Source organism: Centropristis striata, chromosome 5 (genome assembly GCF_030273125.1).
Source record: "Centropristis striata isolate RG_2023a ecotype Rhode Island chromosome 5, C.striata_1.0, whole genome shotgun sequence".
NCBI lineage: Eukaryota > Metazoa > Chordata > Actinopteri > Perciformes > Serranidae > Centropristis > Centropristis striata.
The window spans coordinates 22,242,046-22,262,587 of NC_081521.1; the positions used below are offsets into that span (position 1 = coordinate 22,242,046).

The 20,542-nt window shown below is 36.7% G+C and overlaps 3 protein-coding genes and 1 long non-coding RNA gene across 5 annotated transcripts; 3 read left to right on the forward strand and 1 right to left on the reverse strand.

Annotated features, from left to right (window-relative positions):
* Positions 1–1,016: 1,016 nt before the first annotated feature.
* Positions 1,017–1,856, forward strand: LOC131971626 (uncharacterized). Its single transcript, XR_009394395.1, has 3 exons — positions 1,017–1,134; positions 1,649–1,745; positions 1,827–1,856. It is a non-coding gene; the product is annotated as an uncharacterized LOC131971626 (long non-coding RNA).
* A 58-nt stretch (positions 1,857–1,914) lies between these two features.
* On the forward strand, positions 1,915–5,335 carry si:dkey-183p4.10 (uncharacterized). Its single transcript, XM_059333148.1, has 7 exons — positions 1,915–2,184; positions 2,361–2,546; positions 2,636–4,210; positions 4,291–4,357; positions 4,666–4,735; positions 4,830–4,949; positions 5,043–5,335. Exons 2-7 carry the CDS (start codon positions 2,504–2,506, stop codon positions 5,157–5,159), a joined length of 1,992 nt encoding a protein of 663 aa, XP_059189131.1. The 5' UTR covers positions 1,915–2,184; positions 2,361–2,503; the 3' UTR covers positions 5,160–5,335.
* Positions 5,336–6,162: 827 nt separating this feature from the next.
* Positions 6,163–11,912, forward strand: LOC131971625 (emerin-like). Its single transcript, XM_059333151.1, has 7 exons — positions 6,163–6,447; positions 8,181–8,279; positions 9,451–9,485; positions 9,970–9,995; positions 10,119–10,172; positions 10,273–10,335; positions 10,460–11,912. The coding sequence occupies exons 1-7, from the start codon at positions 6,366–6,368 to the stop codon at positions 10,665–10,667; spliced, it is 567 nt and encodes a 188-aa protein (XP_059189134.1). The 5' UTR covers positions 6,163–6,365; the 3' UTR covers positions 10,668–11,912.
* A 195-nt stretch (positions 11,913–12,107) lies between these two features.
* si:ch211-150o23.3 (deleted in malignant brain tumors 1 protein) lies at positions 12,108–19,911 on the reverse strand. 2 transcript variants are annotated; one of them, XM_059333150.1, is made up of 8 exons: positions 19,392–19,911; positions 17,246–17,284; positions 16,851–17,159; positions 16,375–16,683; positions 15,347–15,661; positions 14,126–14,275; positions 13,951–14,027; positions 12,108–12,743 (listed from the first exon to the last, which is right to left on the reverse strand). In XM_059333150.1, exons 1-7 carry the CDS (start codon positions 19,423–19,425, stop codon positions 13,984–13,986), a joined length of 1,200 nt encoding a protein of 399 aa, XP_059189133.1. In that variant the 5' UTR covers positions 19,426–19,911; the 3' UTR covers positions 12,108–12,743; positions 13,951–13,983. The 2 variants fall into 2 exon arrangements, with proteins under 2 accessions (XP_059189133.1, XP_059189132.1); XM_059333149.1 differs by having other exon boundaries at positions 12,108–12,746; positions 19,392–19,910.
* Positions 19,912–20,542: the final 631 nt, after the last annotated feature.

A 20,542-nucleotide genomic window follows, 5' to 3' on the forward strand; every position in this document is an offset into this window, starting at 1 on the left:
AAGCATCATTTCACTATACTACATTCATATTTATTTATTTATTTACTAATTTTTTTCACTTGCTACCTACATGTGCATCTCAATAAATCAGAATATCATGGAAAAGTCCATTTCCAATAGTTCAAGTCAAATAGCCCCAACCAAGTATTGAGTGCATATAGATGGACAGACTTTTCAGAGGCCAACATTTCCAAATTAAACATACTTTTTAAAATTGGTCTTTTGTAATATTCAAATTTTTTGAGACACTGAATTTTATGTCTTCATTAAATGTAAGCCATAATCATTATAATTAGAGGAAATTAGATAAACTAAGACATGAAATGTTTCATTCTGTGTGTTATTGATGTATATATAATGTGTTATTTCCACTTTTTGAATTAAATTACTGACATAAATAAACTTTTCTGTGATATTCTAATTTATTGAGATGCACCTGTATGTCTTGGTCAGAGTTCCTCAGCTGAGCCCAATATCGGTTTCTCTCTTCTGCATAAAATTTATTTGTGATTTCATTGTGTTTAACTTCCTCTTTTTGCTTCCTTTCGTTCACCCAGAATGTGATCATCTTAGGTGACCTCAACGCCGGTTGCAGCTACGTCACCATCAAGGGATGGAGAGCTGTGCGCTTGAGGAGTGACCCCAAATTTCGCTGGCTAATTGGAGATGAGCAAGACACTACAGTCCGTCAGAAGACACACTGTGCCTATGACAGGTCAGTGACTGTCTGTACTGAACAATCTATACACTCCATAAAGAGGACACATGATTTCACATGATGTTTAAGGGATAGTTCGGGTTTATTGAAGTGGGATTTTTTGAGGTGCTTATCAATAGTCCGTGTATTACCTATGGTGGCTAATAGGGATGGGCGTTTGGGAGAAACCTGCCGACTTGAACATCTGTAACGTTAACGATCAATGAATCGATTAATCGCTATGCATACATGAGTACAATAAAAGATATTAGATAATACTGTGCAAAAGCCTATTTTGATAACAGGCGCTTTTATTTTGAAAGGACGAAAAGAGACTTGATCCTGTTGATCTTTAAACTAAAACAAGTGAGATTAAACTGTAAAGATAATGTCAAGGAGTTCAATGTTTTATGTTTTAGCCCCCGAAGAGTCATGAGGTTGGTTTTCACAGAAATCTTGCATATTTAAGTGTGTTTTGTGTTCAAATAAGATTTGGATCAAATTATACCTAGTAATTCATGCTAGCAAGGTTTGATACAGTAAGCTAGTTTTGCTCAAATTAATACTCTTGTATTTCTGTGTGTTTTATAATTGTTATTGCAACTTTTAGTTTGCAAACTGTAGCTTTATCCAATTTAATTCTCAGCTCATTGGCTTATTGACGTACGGCCACAAAACTGAACGATCGGCAGTCAGTACTGATAGGCAGTCATAGATAAAATAAAAATAAAAAAAATACACAGATCAATTAAAAATTCCACTGATCGACCAAAATCTTAACGACTATTAATCGATTAATTATTCCCATCCTTAGTGGCTAAGCAATGTACTGCTGTGGCCAGGGGCAGCAGTTAAATGTATTTTTGCCACCTGTCTACCACATTATTATTATAAGGGCTTTCTGCTGCAAAGCAATGCTTCACAATCTATTTATTTTACATTTCCAAACAGGATCATTGTTCATGGACTTGAGCTTATTTCCAGCATAGTGCCAGGTTCAGCTCAACCGTTCAACTTTAAAGAGAATTTCCATCTCACAGAGGAAGAGGTAAACAAAAATTGCTTTCTTTAGTTCAGTTATACTTAAAATGATCATTTTCAAATTCTGTTCTTCTAATGGTACATTTAGGCTCTTGAAGTGAGCGATCACTTTCCTGTAGAAGTTGACCTGAAGCCCAACCACCGCTACCTCCTCCGCAATGAGCTGTAGGACAACCACCAACAAACCAGGACGTCTTGATTTTAAGTGTCATTTTACTTGAATTTACTTGGCAAAATAAAGTTCCCAACTATATATTCACTGATCACACTTGTTCTTTTGAAATGAGTCTAACTCTTCATCAGAGTGGCACAGCACTCATCTAAGTTACATAAGACACCAAACTGTTTCAGCGTGAAGGAACAGCGTGTTCAGCTGCTGGAGTTTATATTGTGCATCTGAAACCAAAACCACATCAAAGCTGACATCATTTCATGAGCTCATGAAGGTAAGATCCTGCAGCAACACAAAACATGACTTTTGTGATTTAGAGAGACTTTTCTTCACATTTTGATGATTATAATGTTTGTGGTAAGGCTTACATAATGTAAAATTTGTAGTTGTTGTATATTTAAACACATTTATTGGTTTTAATATGTAATTTATGCACCGTGTGTTTGACAGGAAGCCACTTGAAGCAACAACGGACGAGAGTTGCTTGCCGCTCTCTTCCTTTCTGAGAAGACATTATCTTTCGGCAATGCAGTAATGTTTGTCTTCATATGACTTCTTCTATATAAACTATTGTTTCCCCTTTTTTTGAAAAGATGGAGCAAAGTATTGCTGATCTTCTTAGTGATGCTTTTTCAGGTAAGAAATAAGTCTTGTGGTATTTATTACTTTTTTTCTTTTTTACCTCTTTATAAGTATTCAATTTTCTCATGATAATGTTGTTACAGAAACAGCTGCTCCATCATTCCCTGATGGAGATTTGGATTTTGAGAATTTAAATTTTGATGAAAGATTTGACATCTCTCAAGAAAACTTTCTAACAAAAGAAGACGAGGCTCTGCAACAGGAAGCGGCTGCTCAATCTGCAGTTTTGTCTAGCATGAAAGATGATACAGAAATGAGTGAAAGTGTGACTGAAGAGCAGTGTGATGATACAAGCGACGACAAGGATTTTGAAGGTTTAGTGGCCGTGAGCAGGGCCAAAACACTGGAGGAGGATTACACAAGCTCAGAGTCTGAAGAGGAAGGCTCTGTCTCTGGAGAAGATGACGATGAAGAGGATACAGGGACAGGAGAGAAACCGGGGGATTTGTTGAGGTCAGTTTGCTGCGGTGATGAGTTTTGCGATTGTAATAAAGAGGACAGGATTTTTGCTGAGGGACAACCTCTGGCCCCGCAGGGTGCTGAAAACCCTCAAGTTAGAAATGAGGAGCAAGGTGAGAGTGACAGCGACGAGGAGGCGTCCTACTTTGAGAGAGTCCCTGAACATGGCAGTGAAATGATGATAAAAGGTGACGGAATTGAAGAGAATGAGCAAGACAGGGAAGAAGAAGAAAAAGCAGAGGACTCTTGTGATTCTGAATGTGAGGGCATGAAAATCGAACAAGAAGAAAATGTTCTGTGCTTCGAGCAGGAGCTTGAGAATCCTTGCAGAGACAGTCCGACGAAGGCCAGTTTAGAGTTTCCGGAAATATCGGTGCAGAATCTGCAGGATCTCGTTGCTGAGGTTGATAATGAAGAATGTGAAGAGAAAATGAAGGATTTCTCAGGGGAGGAGCACCAAGACGCAGGTGAGAGCTTTGCAGATTATCCCTCAGACTTTTCCTCGTGTGAATATGTAGAAGATGGAGGGAAAAGTCAAGAGAGTAATCAGCTGGAGAGAGCTGTGACAGATGTAAGATCGGTGGGAAAAGCTGAGGACACTGAAGAGGAGGGGGATGGCTATCTGGGCAGCAGAGATGCAGCTTTAACAGGGTCTGATGACGGAGGTGAGACAGGTGAGAGTGATTCCTACAGCTCCAGTGATGATGAAGTCCAAGAAAAGAAGAGCTATAAGGACCTCTTTGATGGTATGTGTGCACAAGATCTTGAAAGCATCAACAAGGGGAGTCTCGATGGGAGCAGAGAAGCGTTTTTTGACAACTACAACAGTGTCGATCCAGCAGATTTTAACATAATCTGGAATCCAGATTTGTTAACAACTGGCACCCTTCTGTCTGAAGACCTGTTAACCACAGAGGACGCAGACAAGGCGGAAACACCACTTTCAGAAATGAATCAGCATCCTGCAGACGACATCAACAGCTACTCTGTGGACACAAAAGCAACAAGCCCCTCTAACCAGGGATCCCTGGATGACGACTTCTTCTTCACATCTGAACCAGAAGCCTCAGCGAGCAGCGAGCTGGGACAGCTGGGAGACGACGAGTACGAAGAGGAGAGGAACTGGGAGCAAGAAAAGGAGAGGATCAAGGCTTTCTACAAGTTTTATGATGACAGCGATAAAGAGAATGAAAGAGAAGGTGAGTGAAGGTGATGAAAGGTGTTGTCTTTATATGGAATAGCATTTTTAATTATTCATCAATTCCATTTGATTTTATAGAGAGGCAGATAAAAGTCCAGTTTTGTGCTGATCCACTTTCTCAAGTAATTCGCTATGAAACTGACAGGTGAGCAGAATTACTAAACCTTTTATTATATTTACAGTCATGGAAAAAATTATTAGACCACCATAGACCACAAAAAGCTCATAAGAGTAAATCAATTAATAAAATTAATTTATGAGCTGATATCTAGCCATGTTCCATGGTTTTCTTGATAACCAAAATCATTATTATTAAACAAGGGTGGTCTAATAGTTTTTTCCATGACTTTCCATATATATATATGTATATATGTATATATATATATATATATATATATATATATATACATATTACAATGTCTAATAAACTGATTCTGCTTGCTTGTTTCTCAGCAGTGACAGAGATTCACTTAGCAGCTCCACAGAAGGGGAGGAGGACCTGAGCTCTGCAGAAACCTCTGAGGTTTGCATGTGGACACAAACGAGCACAAAAAAACATATGTACATGAACACATATGGTAGGAAAAAATGTTTTAAACTGATTTTACTTTGTCCAGGAACTTAGAGAGCCAGACGACACCACACAAATAACACCGGCTTGTGATCCCCCGATCACTCAGGTCCCAGAGAACGTGCCAGACCTCAGCAACACACACATTTGTACCAGGAAACACAAAGTGTGTACTCACTGGCCTTTACTGAACATTTACTTTGTTCATTTGTTCCTGAGTTGTTTGGTTAATTTCCCTCTCTGTCCTTTGTTTCTGCAGTGTTTCAGCATGTTGAAGCTGACACTGAAGATGGGTCTGGTGATCCTGGCAGGACTGCTGATGTTCTGGTTTGCCACAGACCAAGAGGGCTGGTTCAGCCATGTGTCATTCTCCTAGGGCAAACATTAATTTTCAGGCTTAAAAAACTTGTTCACATGCTTCCGGGTAATAAAAGTAAAATCCAAAATGACATGAAAAATATCTTCTTGTAAAAATGCGATGTAAAGTGCTAACATTCAAGCTTGTGTTGTTATCTGTAATATGCAATTTTGTGCTTAATAAAGATCTATCTTGTTGGTATAAACTGTACATGAGTCGTGTTCTCAAGTAATGAACATTCAATAATGATTGGCTTATTTAAACTGCAAAATCTTATCTAAAAGTATCTGTTATATTTACACACAAAATTGATCTTAAAAAAGAAATACATTCATACAGATTAAACTATCCAACAGGATGTTAAGTGGTTGAATTAATTGCACTTTTCTATCTGTAATACAACAGTAATAATATAAATAGATGTGACTTTTACGTGTAATATAGTATTTTACATATACATTTTGATATTACTACTTTTAACTTAGGAATACTTCTTTGTTGTATTCCAACATTAAAAATATTTATTTAATTATTTAATTTATTTAATTATTTAATTTTATTTAATTTTATTTATTTATATTTTTTTTATTTAGCATTAGCTTCACTACTACCATTAGAATAAGCATTAGCGTTAATAAATACAGACGTTTTCCATGTTTTTCTTGATCATGATTTTGGTTATTATCAAGAAAACCATGGAAAATGGCTATATATCAGCTCTTGAATAAAACTCTTATGAGCTAATTTTGTTGTTATCATTATATTTGTCCAATATAATATTTGTCCAATATAATAATTTAGTTGTACCAGGCATTAAAATTAACAAGAAATTGAAGAAAACAAGGGTGGTCTAATAATTTCTTCCATGACTGTATAAATATAATTTTACAGCAGGTGGCGCTGCTTCGTTTCTGAGAATAAACCAGACAAAAATTAAGAAACCATAGAAGAAGAATGTGTCGAACGGATATTATGCAACGTTTGACGGGAAACGCGTTTGTTTTCTTTACGTGGATCAACAAAAGAGGGCGGGGTTTAATTCTCTCTCCGTAATTTTAAGGTGCCGTTCGACTCCACAGAGAATCATCCCCGTCACCCCGGGCAACAAAACGAGCTCCCTATCGGTGGGAGGAGCTACCGTTGTCCGTCTTTGGCTTAATCGAAACAAGAACACACAAAAACTACACTACACAAGAATCCTAACTGACAAATCAAGTCACAAAAATGTCTTCGCTTAGCAATAAATCTGCGCAGGAGATCAGCGAGCTGCTGGATGAGTATGGGATCAAACACGGGCCTGTGGTCGGTGAGTGTCTCACGTTCAACGGCTACTTTGCGCCCGATTTTGATTCAACGTTCACAGCAGCTAACTTCTCAGGCCTCCACTGCCTGTGTGAACTTAATAACTCCAGAGGGGTGTTCCATCAACGCGGCTAAACAAACCGCGGCTTCACTGAAAAAGCCTGGTTAGAATTAACACCAACTTTCACTTCAGGCCAAATCCGTTCCACTAACAGCTCAGTGAGTCTAGTCAACGTTAACTCAGGCTATACAGCATTGTGCGCCAGCGCGCAGTATATAAGCAGCCCGTATTAATCGATCGTGGAACAGCCGGGATCAGCCAATAAAATGTCTCAAAAAGTGGTGAAAAGCAGCGCTGATTTTTCTTCGGCAGCCGAGTAAACGATACTGTTGGAGCATTATGAAGAATATAAAGTGACGGTCACAATAACAGACTATACTACTGCCATTAACAGAGCCAGGGAGATGGCATGGCAAAAAACTTGCAGACTGATAAAGTGCACGAGTAATTCAATCCTACTTATTGTGTTATTTGTAGTTGTTAAAAAATATCAATTAGATCACTAGATACAATAAGAGTGGTTATATTATCAGTAGGCTGGATAGTAACAGCTCTATGTTCACAGTTAGCTGTAGGCTAAGTTGGGAGAACTCGCACCTAAAATTAATTTACTGTAAACTGGCCTAACTTGGCGAAGTAACCTTGTCATATATTAATTATTGTTACATCTCAACATGAGGGATCTGAACAGCCAAAAAACGACTTGTACAAGTGAAAACGTAATAATAGTTGGGTTGTATCTTCATTCTTCAGATTGTGTATAACCATGCACCGTGCTGCAGGACACAGCTGGAACAACTACTCCAGCAAGCGACGATGAAACTGAGAAATTAAATAATTGGCAACTACATAATCAGCGTTTTCTTTTACAGGATGTCAGCGCGATCTGCAAGCGTCATATGTTTATGGGAACTGAAAACCAAAAACTCGATCTGGAGACAAAAAGCTAAAAATGTAATAATTAAATTGGAGATAAAGTAACTAGATAATGATGTAAGTATACATTTTACCATAGCAGAAGGTCCTGGTTTAGACTGCACTTAATCCATTTTTTTGTCTTAACAGCTAGGACAAATTGAATTAATAATGGACTACTAAAAAACTTTTACACATTTTTCTTAAATTGTACATGTTTAGCTTTCAAATAAAGGGTTCATTCCAAAACAAAAGTTGTATGAATTAAACAATAGACTGACTGAAATAGGTATATCAATTCATGCCTTGTCACATTGTAAGAAGAAAGGTCTAAACCAGACTGTAACATAAAAAAACTAAGTCTAAACTTTCTTCACGGACATGACAGAAGTGACGCGCGCGCGAACAGAAACGTGGCGGAACTTACATTTGGGATTTTGTTTCCGTCCGTCGGGAATTATTTGACACAGCTAAAGTCATAGATATATATAAGAAAGTGTTTATATATATATATCTATGGCTAAAGTAAGCTCGACAGTTAGCCTGCCCCGGAGCAGGCTAGTTCAGTGGTGTAAGTTACCATGGTTACTGAGCGGGGAGTCACACAAACCACTTTGATGGAACGAATCTCTCACTTAAATTAGCCTGGCTTATCATAATAAGCCAGGCTTCTCCCCTCTGTAGGAGTAGCTGAATTTCTGTGTGTATACTTGTTTATCATGTCTCAAATGTACGTTGACAGACTTTTTTTTGTCCTCAAGACTCCACCAGAAGTCTGTATGAAAGGAAACTGAAAGAAGCCATGGCCAAAGGGAGAAAAACAAAACCATCACCTGACAAAACCTTCTACAGAGAAGAGGGTAACTAACTGGGATTTGTACTTTTATCTATCATTTACACTCCCAATAGCACTGAATACTCAAGCTTTAAAGGCAGGGAAAACCTGGGAAATCTACATTCATAACTGGAATATTTAGCCGTGCTGTTACAAACTAATTCTGAGGTTTATCAGTTACAGTCATGGAAAAAAAATATTAGACCACCTTTGTTTTCTTCAATGTATTGTTCATTTTAATGCCTGGTACAACTAAAGGTACATTTGTTTGGTCAAATATAACAACAACAAAAATGTTTCATAAGAGTTTAATTTAAGAGCTGATATCAAGCCATTTTCCATGGTTTTCTTGATTATAACCAAAATCATATAAATAATGTGCAACAAACAGTTGCAAAAAGCAATAACAACAAAAATGGCTCATAAGAGTTTAATTTATGAGCTGATATACATTACTTACTTAGCTTACTTAAGTAAAAGTACTTATACCACACTGTGAATTTACTTCACTACAAGTAAAAGTCCTGCATTCAAAACGTACTTAAGTAAAAGTACAAAAGTACCAGCATCAAAATGTACTTAAAGTATCAAAAGTAAAAATACTCATTATGCAGAATGGGCCAACTCGTATTGTTATATATGTCCCAAATAAATTATTGGATTATTATTATTATTTATGCAAATGTGTAAGCAGCATTTTAATTTTCTCAAGGATTAACTTTATCTTCTCAGCAAAATGTAATGAGGTTTAAGGTTTAATTTCAACGTGAAATTTCAAAATGTCAAATCACTTTAAATTGATCAGGTTTATGTTAAATCTCGACCTGAAAAGTAACTAAAGCTGTCAGCTAAATGTAGTGAAGTAAAAAGTACAATATTCACCTAAAAATGTAGTGGATTACAAGTATAAGGTTACATAAAATGGAAATATTCAAGTAAAACTACATCACAACTGTGCTCAAGTACAGTACATGAGTAAATGTAATTAGTTACTTTCAACCACTGGCAACAAAACAAGTGGTAACTTCTGTGCTCTTACTGTGTTTAAATTAAAAAGAGAGGATGTTGATCAGGTGGTTCAGCACTAACTGGACTGTACTTGTGTGAACCACAAATATCACAAATGTCTAGGTAAGAGTGTAAAGGAAAAGTACACTTATGTTGACATTGAACCTTATTGTTTTGTTTGATTTCAGAGCAGGAGGAAGTCGTCTATGAATACAGGACCCCTGTAAGTATCTCTGTCCACACCGTTTTTTCATTACTTGCCTAATAAATAATAAATGCAATGAAAACTATTGGTAAAAAATGCACAAAAATGTTTTCTTTTCACAAAAATGGTATCAAGTGTTAAAATCAACAGGACATTATAAAAACCTGTCAGTAATATTGTTAAGTTCGTATAAGTTCACTAATGCTATGAGCTCCTAACCTTGTGATTTGAGCTGCCAGTGTCAAGATTTTTCCACCTGATTTTAACAACAAAATAATTTTCAATGATATGTATATAGCACAAATTTACATATTTGTCAATAAAACAGGACTTAATACTCATTTGTTTTGTAATTGACTGAGTAGGGGCGTCCCATGGAAGGCCAGAGATACAAAAAAAATTAAATGGTAATTAATTCTAGCAGCTGTTAGACACAGTTTCATTTGTTTTTAACATTTTTGTAAAACAGCATTATTTATTATTACTGCTTCCAATTTTGCAGGTGAGGAGTGAAGGGGCAGGAGACAGGTCAGTTAACTTACAAATCTGTTTATTATCAGCTCCAAACATTGCCTCTTCTTTTTCAGTAAATCAAATAAGAAAATATAAATAAGTCTAATTCCATAATCATTTTTTTTCTTGTCCATCTAGTGGGGCTTACATGAGGTCCAGACCAGAGTGGAATGAGAGGGAATATGAACAAGAGTAAGTTATAATCATACAAGTCTTGAGTTGATGTCGTTTTGGTCCCAGTTGGTGAGGGGTATAAACACACACAAATGTCCTCTTTTATGTGTCTCTGCAGAGCATCCTACTCAACCTACTCAAAGTCAAAGCCTGAATACAGAGGAAGAGACTTTGCTGATGGGTAAGTGTATTTATAGTCAAATAGTGTCATAATTTTTTCTCTAAATGTATAGGTGAAAAAATATTTTGTTTGTGTGAGAATTATAATTCTTCACTGAAGCAAACATCATTTAATTCCCTTTCAGGCCCTCCATGTACGACTCACCGTCCACTTACAGAAACTCCTACCTGCAATCGACACCAATGAAATCTCAAGAAGCTCCAAAGGCACAAAACTCATCTCGCCTCGTCCCGCTCTGGATTCAGTTTGTGATCTTCCTGGCTATTGCAGTCTTCCTCTACTTAGTTTTTTCCAATATGGAGGAAAATGAATCCCTTAAAGGAATAGAATGATTTTTACTTTGTTGTGCATTTTAAATCGGGTGAATGTATTTTGGTTGATGCCTTTATTTTTGACATTGCTGAAATTGGGCTTTATGCAATATTTTTATGCTTTATAATTGCAGTTTACTTGCTTGCTTGCTTATGTTTATAGTTGAACTTCTCACCCAGCTTCACTACAGCAGAACTACTAAAATAGTTGAAGATGCCACATTTTAAAAGGAGATACCACTCAAAAATACACAATCCCTCTTCCTCTTACCTGTGCAGTTCTAGAGATAGTCATCCACCGCACGTTGCACCCACTGGTGTTTGACTTGTATGTCATATTGTGCCACAGATTTTGATGCCAGCAATTAAATATCAGCTGATTATCATAATAAGATGTTTCCTGTTTAGAAAGAGACATTTTTATGTTGATTGTGAGTTTTGTTTGGTACAGAAAGCATCACAAACTGCCTGTCAACTCCATTTTATTGTGATGAGCCTTGTTGCCCGTTTGCCTCTGCAATTCACAATAAGATGTGGACACTTTTTAAAATTATTCACATCATTCAACTCTTGACAGCGATAGACAAAGATTAGACACAAATCTGTCGTTATACTTCATAGAACATGGTTTAAAATTCAGATTTCTTCAAGAAAAGAAGTCATCTCACCAGATTTTTACCACATTGAGTTATTTTTCTTAGCACTAGAATAAACTGGATAGAATGAGTCCATGTTTCAAAACCAAACACCTGAACTTGTGTTACAGTGTATTAATTAATCTAAAGTTCAGTATCAGAAGTCTCCTACCAGATCTATTGAGCGTCCCAAAATGATCCTTTTTCAGTATTGCAGTACTTGGTGCTAAGGGTGTCTAATGGTCCACGATTCTGTGTATATTACTAATAAGGAGACCAAATCCTTTATATACTCTTGAGGTATAACAATGCTTCCTTTTTGACAGTTATAATAATAAATTATAATGAAGTACAGCTGGGATTGTTTCCAGACCAACTGTAATGCAAGTGCCTCAGTGGTTTTGTAGGAATAATTGGGATATAATTATTGATTTTGTTCAGTGTTTCATAAGTAGTTGGGAAACGTTAACGTTTTTGAATGGTTTATACGACCTATAAAGCCATGTTTTTGCTTTGTTTCAGTAAACATACATCACATATTTGTAGAACATAATCAAACTTTTACATCCTGTACATTTTGATGTGATGTGTTTTGTATTGCTGTCACTATTAAAGAGCTTGTATATGAACATTTGATGCGCAGCAGTTTGTTAAAGTGCAACAATACATTAGAAATGTTTTAATAATAGAGGGTATAAAATAAATCAATTATAATACACATAATGCTTAAAGCTCTTTCCTCTTCAGTAGTTTGATGTGATGTTGCATATGAAGCTACAGTTCATGCAGTAATATTTGACTCAAACAAAACACATTACCCAGAAGCTCCAACAACAGCAGCATTTTAATCATCTACAGGTTCTATTCACCAACTTTAAGTGCAGTTATGTACATATTGTAAATGACGTAAGATGCATAGTAGGGTTAGACTTAAAATACAAAAACATCTAATCCTTTAAGGATCATTGATCTGTAGAAGCAAGTACATAATAAGCGAGTGGAGCCTGTCAGTGTTACCTGGTAATAAATACAAAACAATATTTTTAAACTGCATTTACACAGACCTGAGGGACACCTTTCAGTTTCCCCAGTTTAGCTTGTAGTTGCAGTTTTCCACTCCATACATCTGGCGTCATGGCAGTAGCCGAGTCTGAGTGAATCTGACTTTGAACTGGAAATTGTTTCTACTTTGTCTTCTGTGGCCGTTAGCTCACATCTATACATAATACAAGGCTTAAACACTACTTATATCCATTGTTTCCCAGAAGTTACACCTGTCTGAAGTATGGTGTAATGTAGTCTGTGTTAGAGTCCATTAAAAACTGCCTCATCCAACCTGTACTGGACTTTCCCAAACGTGTGGTGGATGACTGACCAAGCAATTTGGTTCTGTTTTACATCTGCTGACTGAATCCATGATGGATGCAGTATGAGCCCTCTGACTGTCCAGCCACTCGTGACACTGCTGGAAAGAAGAAACACAAAATGCTTCACTTTCATTTACTAGTGTGGCACAATCAACAAACATGGACACAGATGATGATAAACAACAACAAAAAGTGCCTATAAATAAATATTCACCCCTCAGAAGTTTTCATGTTTTATTCTTTTTAATGCTTTTACAATATGATTTATTAATTACCCAAATAAAAACCATGTGTCAAGTATTCAGCTCCTTTAATAGGGCACACCTGAACAGATAAGCATGTTAATGCAGATTCTGTATGCAACGGGACACGTTTCTGGTATTGCAAGCGTTTCCGTTAGTAGGGCTGGGCGATATAAAAAATATAGCGATATATTTTTAAATGTCGTATGTAAGTAGGCCATATCGCATATATATCGAAATAGTTTAAAAAAAAAAAATATATATATATATATATAAAATAAATAAATGCTGCCCTTACTAGGGTTTGGCTTAAAAGATTGGCTTATATTTCATATGCTATTTTTTTTATTTTTTTTTATTTAAATGTGCGCTTTATGGAGCTTTGATTTTAAGAAAAGGTACTCCTGTTATACAGTATTTATGTTCACTTAAATAAATGGTTTCAATTAAACTAATTGTGACATGCCATATTTAACTTTGACTGAAAATCTGCTCTCAGTTTGAGTTAAAAATATCAAGATAAATATCTTCAGCCTTAACATATCGGGATATGACTTTTGGTCCATCTCGCTCAGCCCTATCCATTAGTAGTATTGTATAGTAGTTCCATTAGTATTAACCAATCATGTTTGGGTGGACTTTGGTTGCATTCAGGTAAATTTACCATCTAGCTTTTGAGACATTTTTTTAATCTGCATTAATATGGACAGAAACAATCCAGTTGAAGATTTAATTGATCACACACATAATTACTTACATGGAGTTCACCCATGTGTGATTTCAGTCGTTTTTTTTTTTTGCTTTATTTTAACTCTTGCAGGCAATGTCTTTTAACCCTTTTTGTTTCTTTCACCTTTGTAAATCCTGTATTTTATTGCACTTTATGCACTTTTATGTGAAGCACTTTGGTGCAGCTCAGCCGTCTGTAAATGCGCTATAGCAATAAAATTTAGTAACGGCTAACCTCCTTGATTCACTGCTGTAAAATAACAAAACATGAAACTTCCCAGGGTAAATATTATTTTCTAAGCACCATATCAAGAATTATGGCTTTTAATACCTTTAGTGTGTTTTCTGTTGCCTGCATACCCCATCATAGCTTGTTAATTGATAAGGCAACATAAGTGTTGTCAACACCTGTAGAAGGAAACACATTCATTACTCGGTTTCGTAAAAATCAACAACACATTTCTGTTTAAAGCTCAAAGGCTTTCTCTGATGGAAAAGGAACTTACAGGTTCTAGTCTCTCGCTCCAGTTCAGTGGGCTTCTTCTCCTTGTTACACAGCACCTTGGCCACAATGACTATAACGATAACAGCTACAACGAATGTGAGGCCAGACACAAGCCAGCTGATTACCATTGGACTCAGCACTGGAGCTGGATCTGAGGGCGAGAGGAGTTATCTGTAAGTTACGCACAGGGTTGGTTTTCATCTACTGAAAAACATTGTATTAGGTCAGGAATATCTATGGATAGGCCTGTCACTATAACACATTTTTAGAACAATATATTTTCCCAGAAACTATCACGATAAACAATAGCATTGTTGTATTCTTTTTATAATGATATTAGAGCATAATAAGTACATCCTTTTCCACAGCAATGAATTTTTAAATCTCGAGAATATTAAACATTGAAATTGAAATGTTGAAAAGACATTATAAAATATCATAGATAAATAAAACATAAATAAATAAACTCCAACCAAAACAAATAAAATAGACTTTCAGGCTCTGTTAACAAAAAAATTGCACTGAGATAAATATTATGTATTATATTATTTTATCATTAAAATAACATAAACAGCTGGAATGGCAGCTTGGCAATAATAGGGTATTTTTTTGCCAATTGGTACTGTGTGTCAAAAATTTGCAGCATTATTTTAAATACAACACAAAAAAGCACAAGAAGTCACGCATGTGAACGACAATATATTGAGTCCAGAAAAAAAATATTATGTTCATTTTTATATATCGAATGATAAGTCAATATAGTAATTATCGTGACAGGCCTATATATCGAATCTTATGAATTAATAGGAATATTTTGGAATCCTGTTTTTCTTCATCACATATGATGTGTATGTGTATGATACATATGCTATTCTTTAGTACCTACAGTCATGGATAAAAATATTAGACCATTGTTCTCTTCAATTTCTTGTTCATTTTAATGCCTGGTACAACTAAAGGAACATTTGTTTGGACAATTAAAATGATAATTTTTTTCCCATGGTTTTCATGATAATAACCAAAATGGCTAGATATCAGCTGTAAAATTAAACTGTTTCTGATCTATTTTTGTTGTTACCATTATATTTGTCCAAACAAATGTACCTTTAGTTGTACCAGGCATTGAATGAACAATAAAGCAAGGAGAAAACAAGGGTGGTCTAATATTTTTTTTCCATGACTGAATATTACTGATCTGTCTTCATGATATTATTAGTGTCACCTCTGATGGCTATAGGCAGGGGCTGGCTCTCTCTGGAGACAAAGGTGCGTCCACCCATCTGGACCCGATACAGGCAGTAGTAGTAGCCCTCGTTGGAGCTCTGTGCATTGGGAAAAGTGAAAGTGACCGACGGGGTGAGGGCAGGCAGGGACTGGCGCACTGTGCCGTTGGAGCGTATCAGACGCAGCTGGAAGGAACCTCCAGGGTACTGCTGCGGGGTGGAGCAGGTGATGTTAAAATTGTGGCCTTTAATGACGGAACCAGCCGGGGCCTCAGTGGACGTGTTGTACCAGTGTTGTGGAGTCAGGAGTTCCACTGTGATCAGCCAAAGAGAAATTAAATAGGTTATTTTAGGGTTATGCAGATGTTTGATCAGGAAACAAAAAATAATTCAACCTCTTTTGAAAAGATGTGGATTTTTTTCAAACCCAACTTGGGCCTGAAATGTACCAGTACAATGATTATTGTAAATCTTAAATGTTTTCAGAAACTATTCTAAAATAAAATGTGGGGTTACCTTCTAGATTTTTGCTTAATAAGAAACAGCACCATTTATATTACCAACAAACTAAAAAAATCTGAACATTGAATTATTGTCAATTGCCAATATATATTATACATATATGGACAACTGAAATAAATAAATGAAAGTCAATTACATGCAACATAGCTACAATTAAACAAAGAATGACAATACAGAGTAGCAGTGAGAATAAATAACCTAAACTCAAAGGTCCACTGATCTAGCTTTTTTTCCTGACTGCATGTCTCAGCAAATAAAGCTTTAAAGGTAAAGTGACTTTTGTGCTTGTATTTTAATTTTATTATATGTTGTAAAGTAAATATCTCACATGCTGCAAGTCAGCAGTAAAGAAATGTAATAAACTGTAAACCTAATTTGAGTATGATTTCCCTAAAAACGTTGAATGCTGTGTTCACTATCCATAATGTTCAAATCCAACTTGTGCCTTAAGAGAATTAAAACACACACACGCGCACACGAATTAGATAATGCGGTACTGACTCACCAACACTGATATTGATGGAGTTGCTGGGTGGAGAGCTGAGCAGCTGAGAAGGGAAGCCGGTTTTGATCCTGTACCGACAACTGTAGCTGCCCTGGTGGAAAGTCTCCATGTCGGACAGTGTAAGCTCCACCCTGGTCTGCGTCTGATCCGCCCTTTGTGTGACCAGCGGTGTTGACACTCCATGCTTGTACAGATGGAAGTCACTGAGGTGGTGGCCCAGCAGAACACTGCAGCCGAAGCGAACAGCCTCACCAGAAGAGAACACAGTGTGAGGTGACAGCAGGGTGAGGGTGGGTGTTAAAAGGGTACCTGTGAGTAAAAACAGGTTAATCACTAAATGTGCATGATATTATGAAATGTGAACAAAGTAAGTACTCTCGGAAAAGTGGATTAAGTGGATTTGTGCAGAGGTCTGTGACTCGTTTCCAGCACTGCTACCTTGAAAGATAAAATGTACCAACAAAGTGGAGTCTCACCTGAGCATTTCACCCCTGCATCATTCTCATGGGTGCAGTAGGCGTTACTGTGGAGGACAACAGCACATCGTGTCAAACTTGACTCATGCCCGGTGCACTGGACATGCCGCAGCCAGATCTCTCCACTGCCTGCACCAAATGTTGCACCATGAAGGGCAGATTCAGCTAAGCCACAGCCCAGCTCCAGGCACACCACATCAGCCTCCCGGTAGTCCCAGCCATGATCGCAAACTGTCCCCCACTGGTCATGGCGGAGTACCTCAACTCTGCCAGAACACTTGTTCTCCCCATCCACTAGTCGAACACCACCTGCGCATCAGACAAAAATTACTCAGAGACGTAAAGTGTGGGGATGGCTATGGATGAAAGCAGATTTATATAATTCCCAGGCTTACCAAAAGCATTAACTCCATCCCACAGAGCACCTAACAGGCCTGGGAGGAAATGACAAAACATGGAATTATTGTCAGAAAAATTCAGATCCAATTCTATTAGAAATGGCAACAACAGCACCTACTTACACTCATGTTTATTAGGTACACCATACACAAGCCAAATCAATATGGTCAAGTTCAACAGTCCTGCAATGAATCCCCCATTTACCAGGGTAGTTTGCTGTAGTTTGAAATGTTTTAACACCTTGTTCATTGCATATAGGTATAGCATATATATAAGTCAACAGCCTATTCAAGATGAAATCATGGCTAAAATTAAATTATCGTGTACCCAATATGCATAAAAGCAAACAACTGTGTTAATGTTGTGTAATTCTTGTTGTTGTTGCTAGTGCTGTGGTGTCTTTATGCGTTGAATTATTGTTTTGCTGGTCGTGGTGTTGCTGTTGTTGTCGTTGTACAGTGAATGTGTATTATGTTGTAATTGTATTTAGCAGATATGTTGCTTGAATGTTCTCAAGGGAGGGCTCATTTAAACTACTGAATATACTGTTAGGAGGTTACATTTTTTTAAAATGTCTCGCTTTAAATGTATCATGTTTTTCATGATTTGACTTGAAAAGTAACCAAAGCTGTCTGCTGAATGTAGTGGAGTAATATGTACAATATTTGCCTCAAAATGAAGTGGAGTAAAAGTATAAAGTTACCTAAAATGGATATACTCAAGCACAGTACAAGAAGAGTACTTGAGTAAAGGTAGGCTACTTAGTTACATTCCACCACTGATTACAGGACTGTTGTATCAGACTGCTTTAATTTGAGCTAGGCATACCCGGTAAACTGAGTGTAAATTATACTGGTTATATTTTGGAGGTTCATAATTAATGTTAGCAAAGCTATGAGAATTGATTTACATTATAAAAGTTCAGGTAAGGTAACGAGATGCTTGTGTTAGTGTCGTAATTCAAATAACGTTTCTGGAGTCATATGAGAAAGAACTTTTCTTTCTTTGTAATGTAACGTTAACCCTACGGAGACTTGGGCTGTTCAGTCAGTTTTTGAATATTTTTCATTCAGCCAATTTACTAATGTTCACCATGCCATGTTGATATCTATTTTTTTCAGCACAACCTCACCTATATGACCTGATAACTATTCTTTTTTACTTAAATTTACTGGATCAACATTTTGAGCCCAAAAGAAACACACAAAAAAGCCATAAAATTGGATATCTGAAATGTTTTGGTTTGTTTTACTTTCAAAACATAATCACGCTCAAGTAAGAATTTTTAATGTTGCAAATGTGAATACAGGTTGCAAATATAACATATAAGATACAAAATTAGGATAATATGTAGTTCTATAGTTTTATACTAAATAGGTTTGACATTATTTCTGGTTTTACTTATTATCATCAAACATTTAGTTGTGACATCATGAAGAAATTATGCTTTGCTGCTTTTGTGGACTCCAGAGGGTTAAACCTCTGAAGTCCAGGAGATTTTGGTTGAAATTTGTCAACTTCCTATGCATTCATTTCTGTCTCTGTTTAGCATCTTTCAGTCTGTACTTACATCACATGTATGGCTCCTTTTTCTGAACACAAACTTGGCTATCAGTCAGATTTTTCATTTTATTTTAATTAACAAAGTATAAAGCTGCCAGGAACCCAAAATACAAACAAAAGACACAGGTGTCTTTGGAACAGTACCTTTTTTTTTTTACCATGTATACACACAAAACCAGCAGAAATAATAAATAATAAAACTACAACATAGTCTATTTGCATGTAAATGAAATAGTAATAGTTTCATTGTAGAAAGAATATTCACATTTTAAAAAATGATCTAGAAACAAATGACACACTGTGAAAGCTATGATTGCACTTTCAACTCGCTTTCTCAGCTTGTCTACATATCATATAAAAATAAAGTTATTACTGTAAATAAAACATGTGTATTTTCAATAAATAGATGGACTCCAGAGGGTTAAGTAACCAAAGCAATCTGTGCTAAGTGAAGTCAATTGATGCTTAGGTTAAATCCCGTTGCATAATCACATAAAGCTACCTAAGTTAGCTGTCCTGCTTTAGAGTTAGCAGGCAGATCTATAGCTGAGCTAACCATGATTAGCAGCCTGGGCTCACCTGTTAGCAGGATGTGGAGGAGTCTCAGCATCATTCCCCTCACCCTTCCATCACACGGCCGGGGGGGAAGGATGCCCGTTGTCGTGGTGATGATGCGGACAACCGTTGAAAGCTAGTGACCGCACAAGACATCAGCTAGCTTGTGTGCTAACGGCTCACAACGGCTCACTGAAACACGAGCTAACGGCTAAGCAACTGCAACCAACCGACACTTAACGGCGCGGCTGTGAAGACATGATCCGAGAGCTGAGCGGTGCTAACAAAAAATTATTATTGATGTCCCGAGATAATGAGCCGAGGAGTCCGAGTGACTGTCACCACAACATGATGTCCATGAGCTCGTAGGTCCAGGTAATGAAAACTACATACCGTCAGGCCGCCATACTCACGTCAGCGGTCAGGGTGTTTATCCCGGTGTGAGCCGTTCTCCCTGCGGCAGACAGAGGTCACCACCGCCGCAGCGCTGCATTTAAACCCATTAGCTTTCTCCTGATGGAGGGTCACTGCTACAGAGCCGGAGCTGCAGATACCCACAGAGTCATAAGTTAACTTAAACACTTGATTTTTATCCCCCAAACAGACCAACTTCTTTATTATACTAAAACACATACAAAGCCAACGCTCAGAGACTGCTTCCACAGAGTTTATGTTGCACAAAATAAGGTGCATACTAGAATATATTTTTTCTATACTTTTTATTTTTTTTATTTTTTATTTTCAATTGCATGGAGAATCTTTTTGATTGTATAGAAATATAGGGCCACGGCTGCTTTGCCCGGACTGAAAAAAAAAAACACTTTTTTTTTTTCATTTTTATTTTCTCTTTGAAATTAATTTTGAGTTTGTTGAATTATAATTTTTTTAGTAGTTATAATTTGATTTCTCTCTATTTTTTATTGTGAACTATTTTGCCAGCCATGAAATATACATATATATATAATAGAAAAGAAAAATCCATTCTAAGCTGAAGCTTGTTCGCCTTCACCATCACTGAGTAAATGTACTTAGTTTAAGTCCTGCTTTTTTCCCATCACTGTGGCTCAGCCAGGAAACACTGGAATTATATACTACAAAGACAGATAGATTTATTGAAATAAAATCTGGTAACCTTCCTTATAAGGAAGAGAAAGAACAGCAGAGGGAAATTTTTA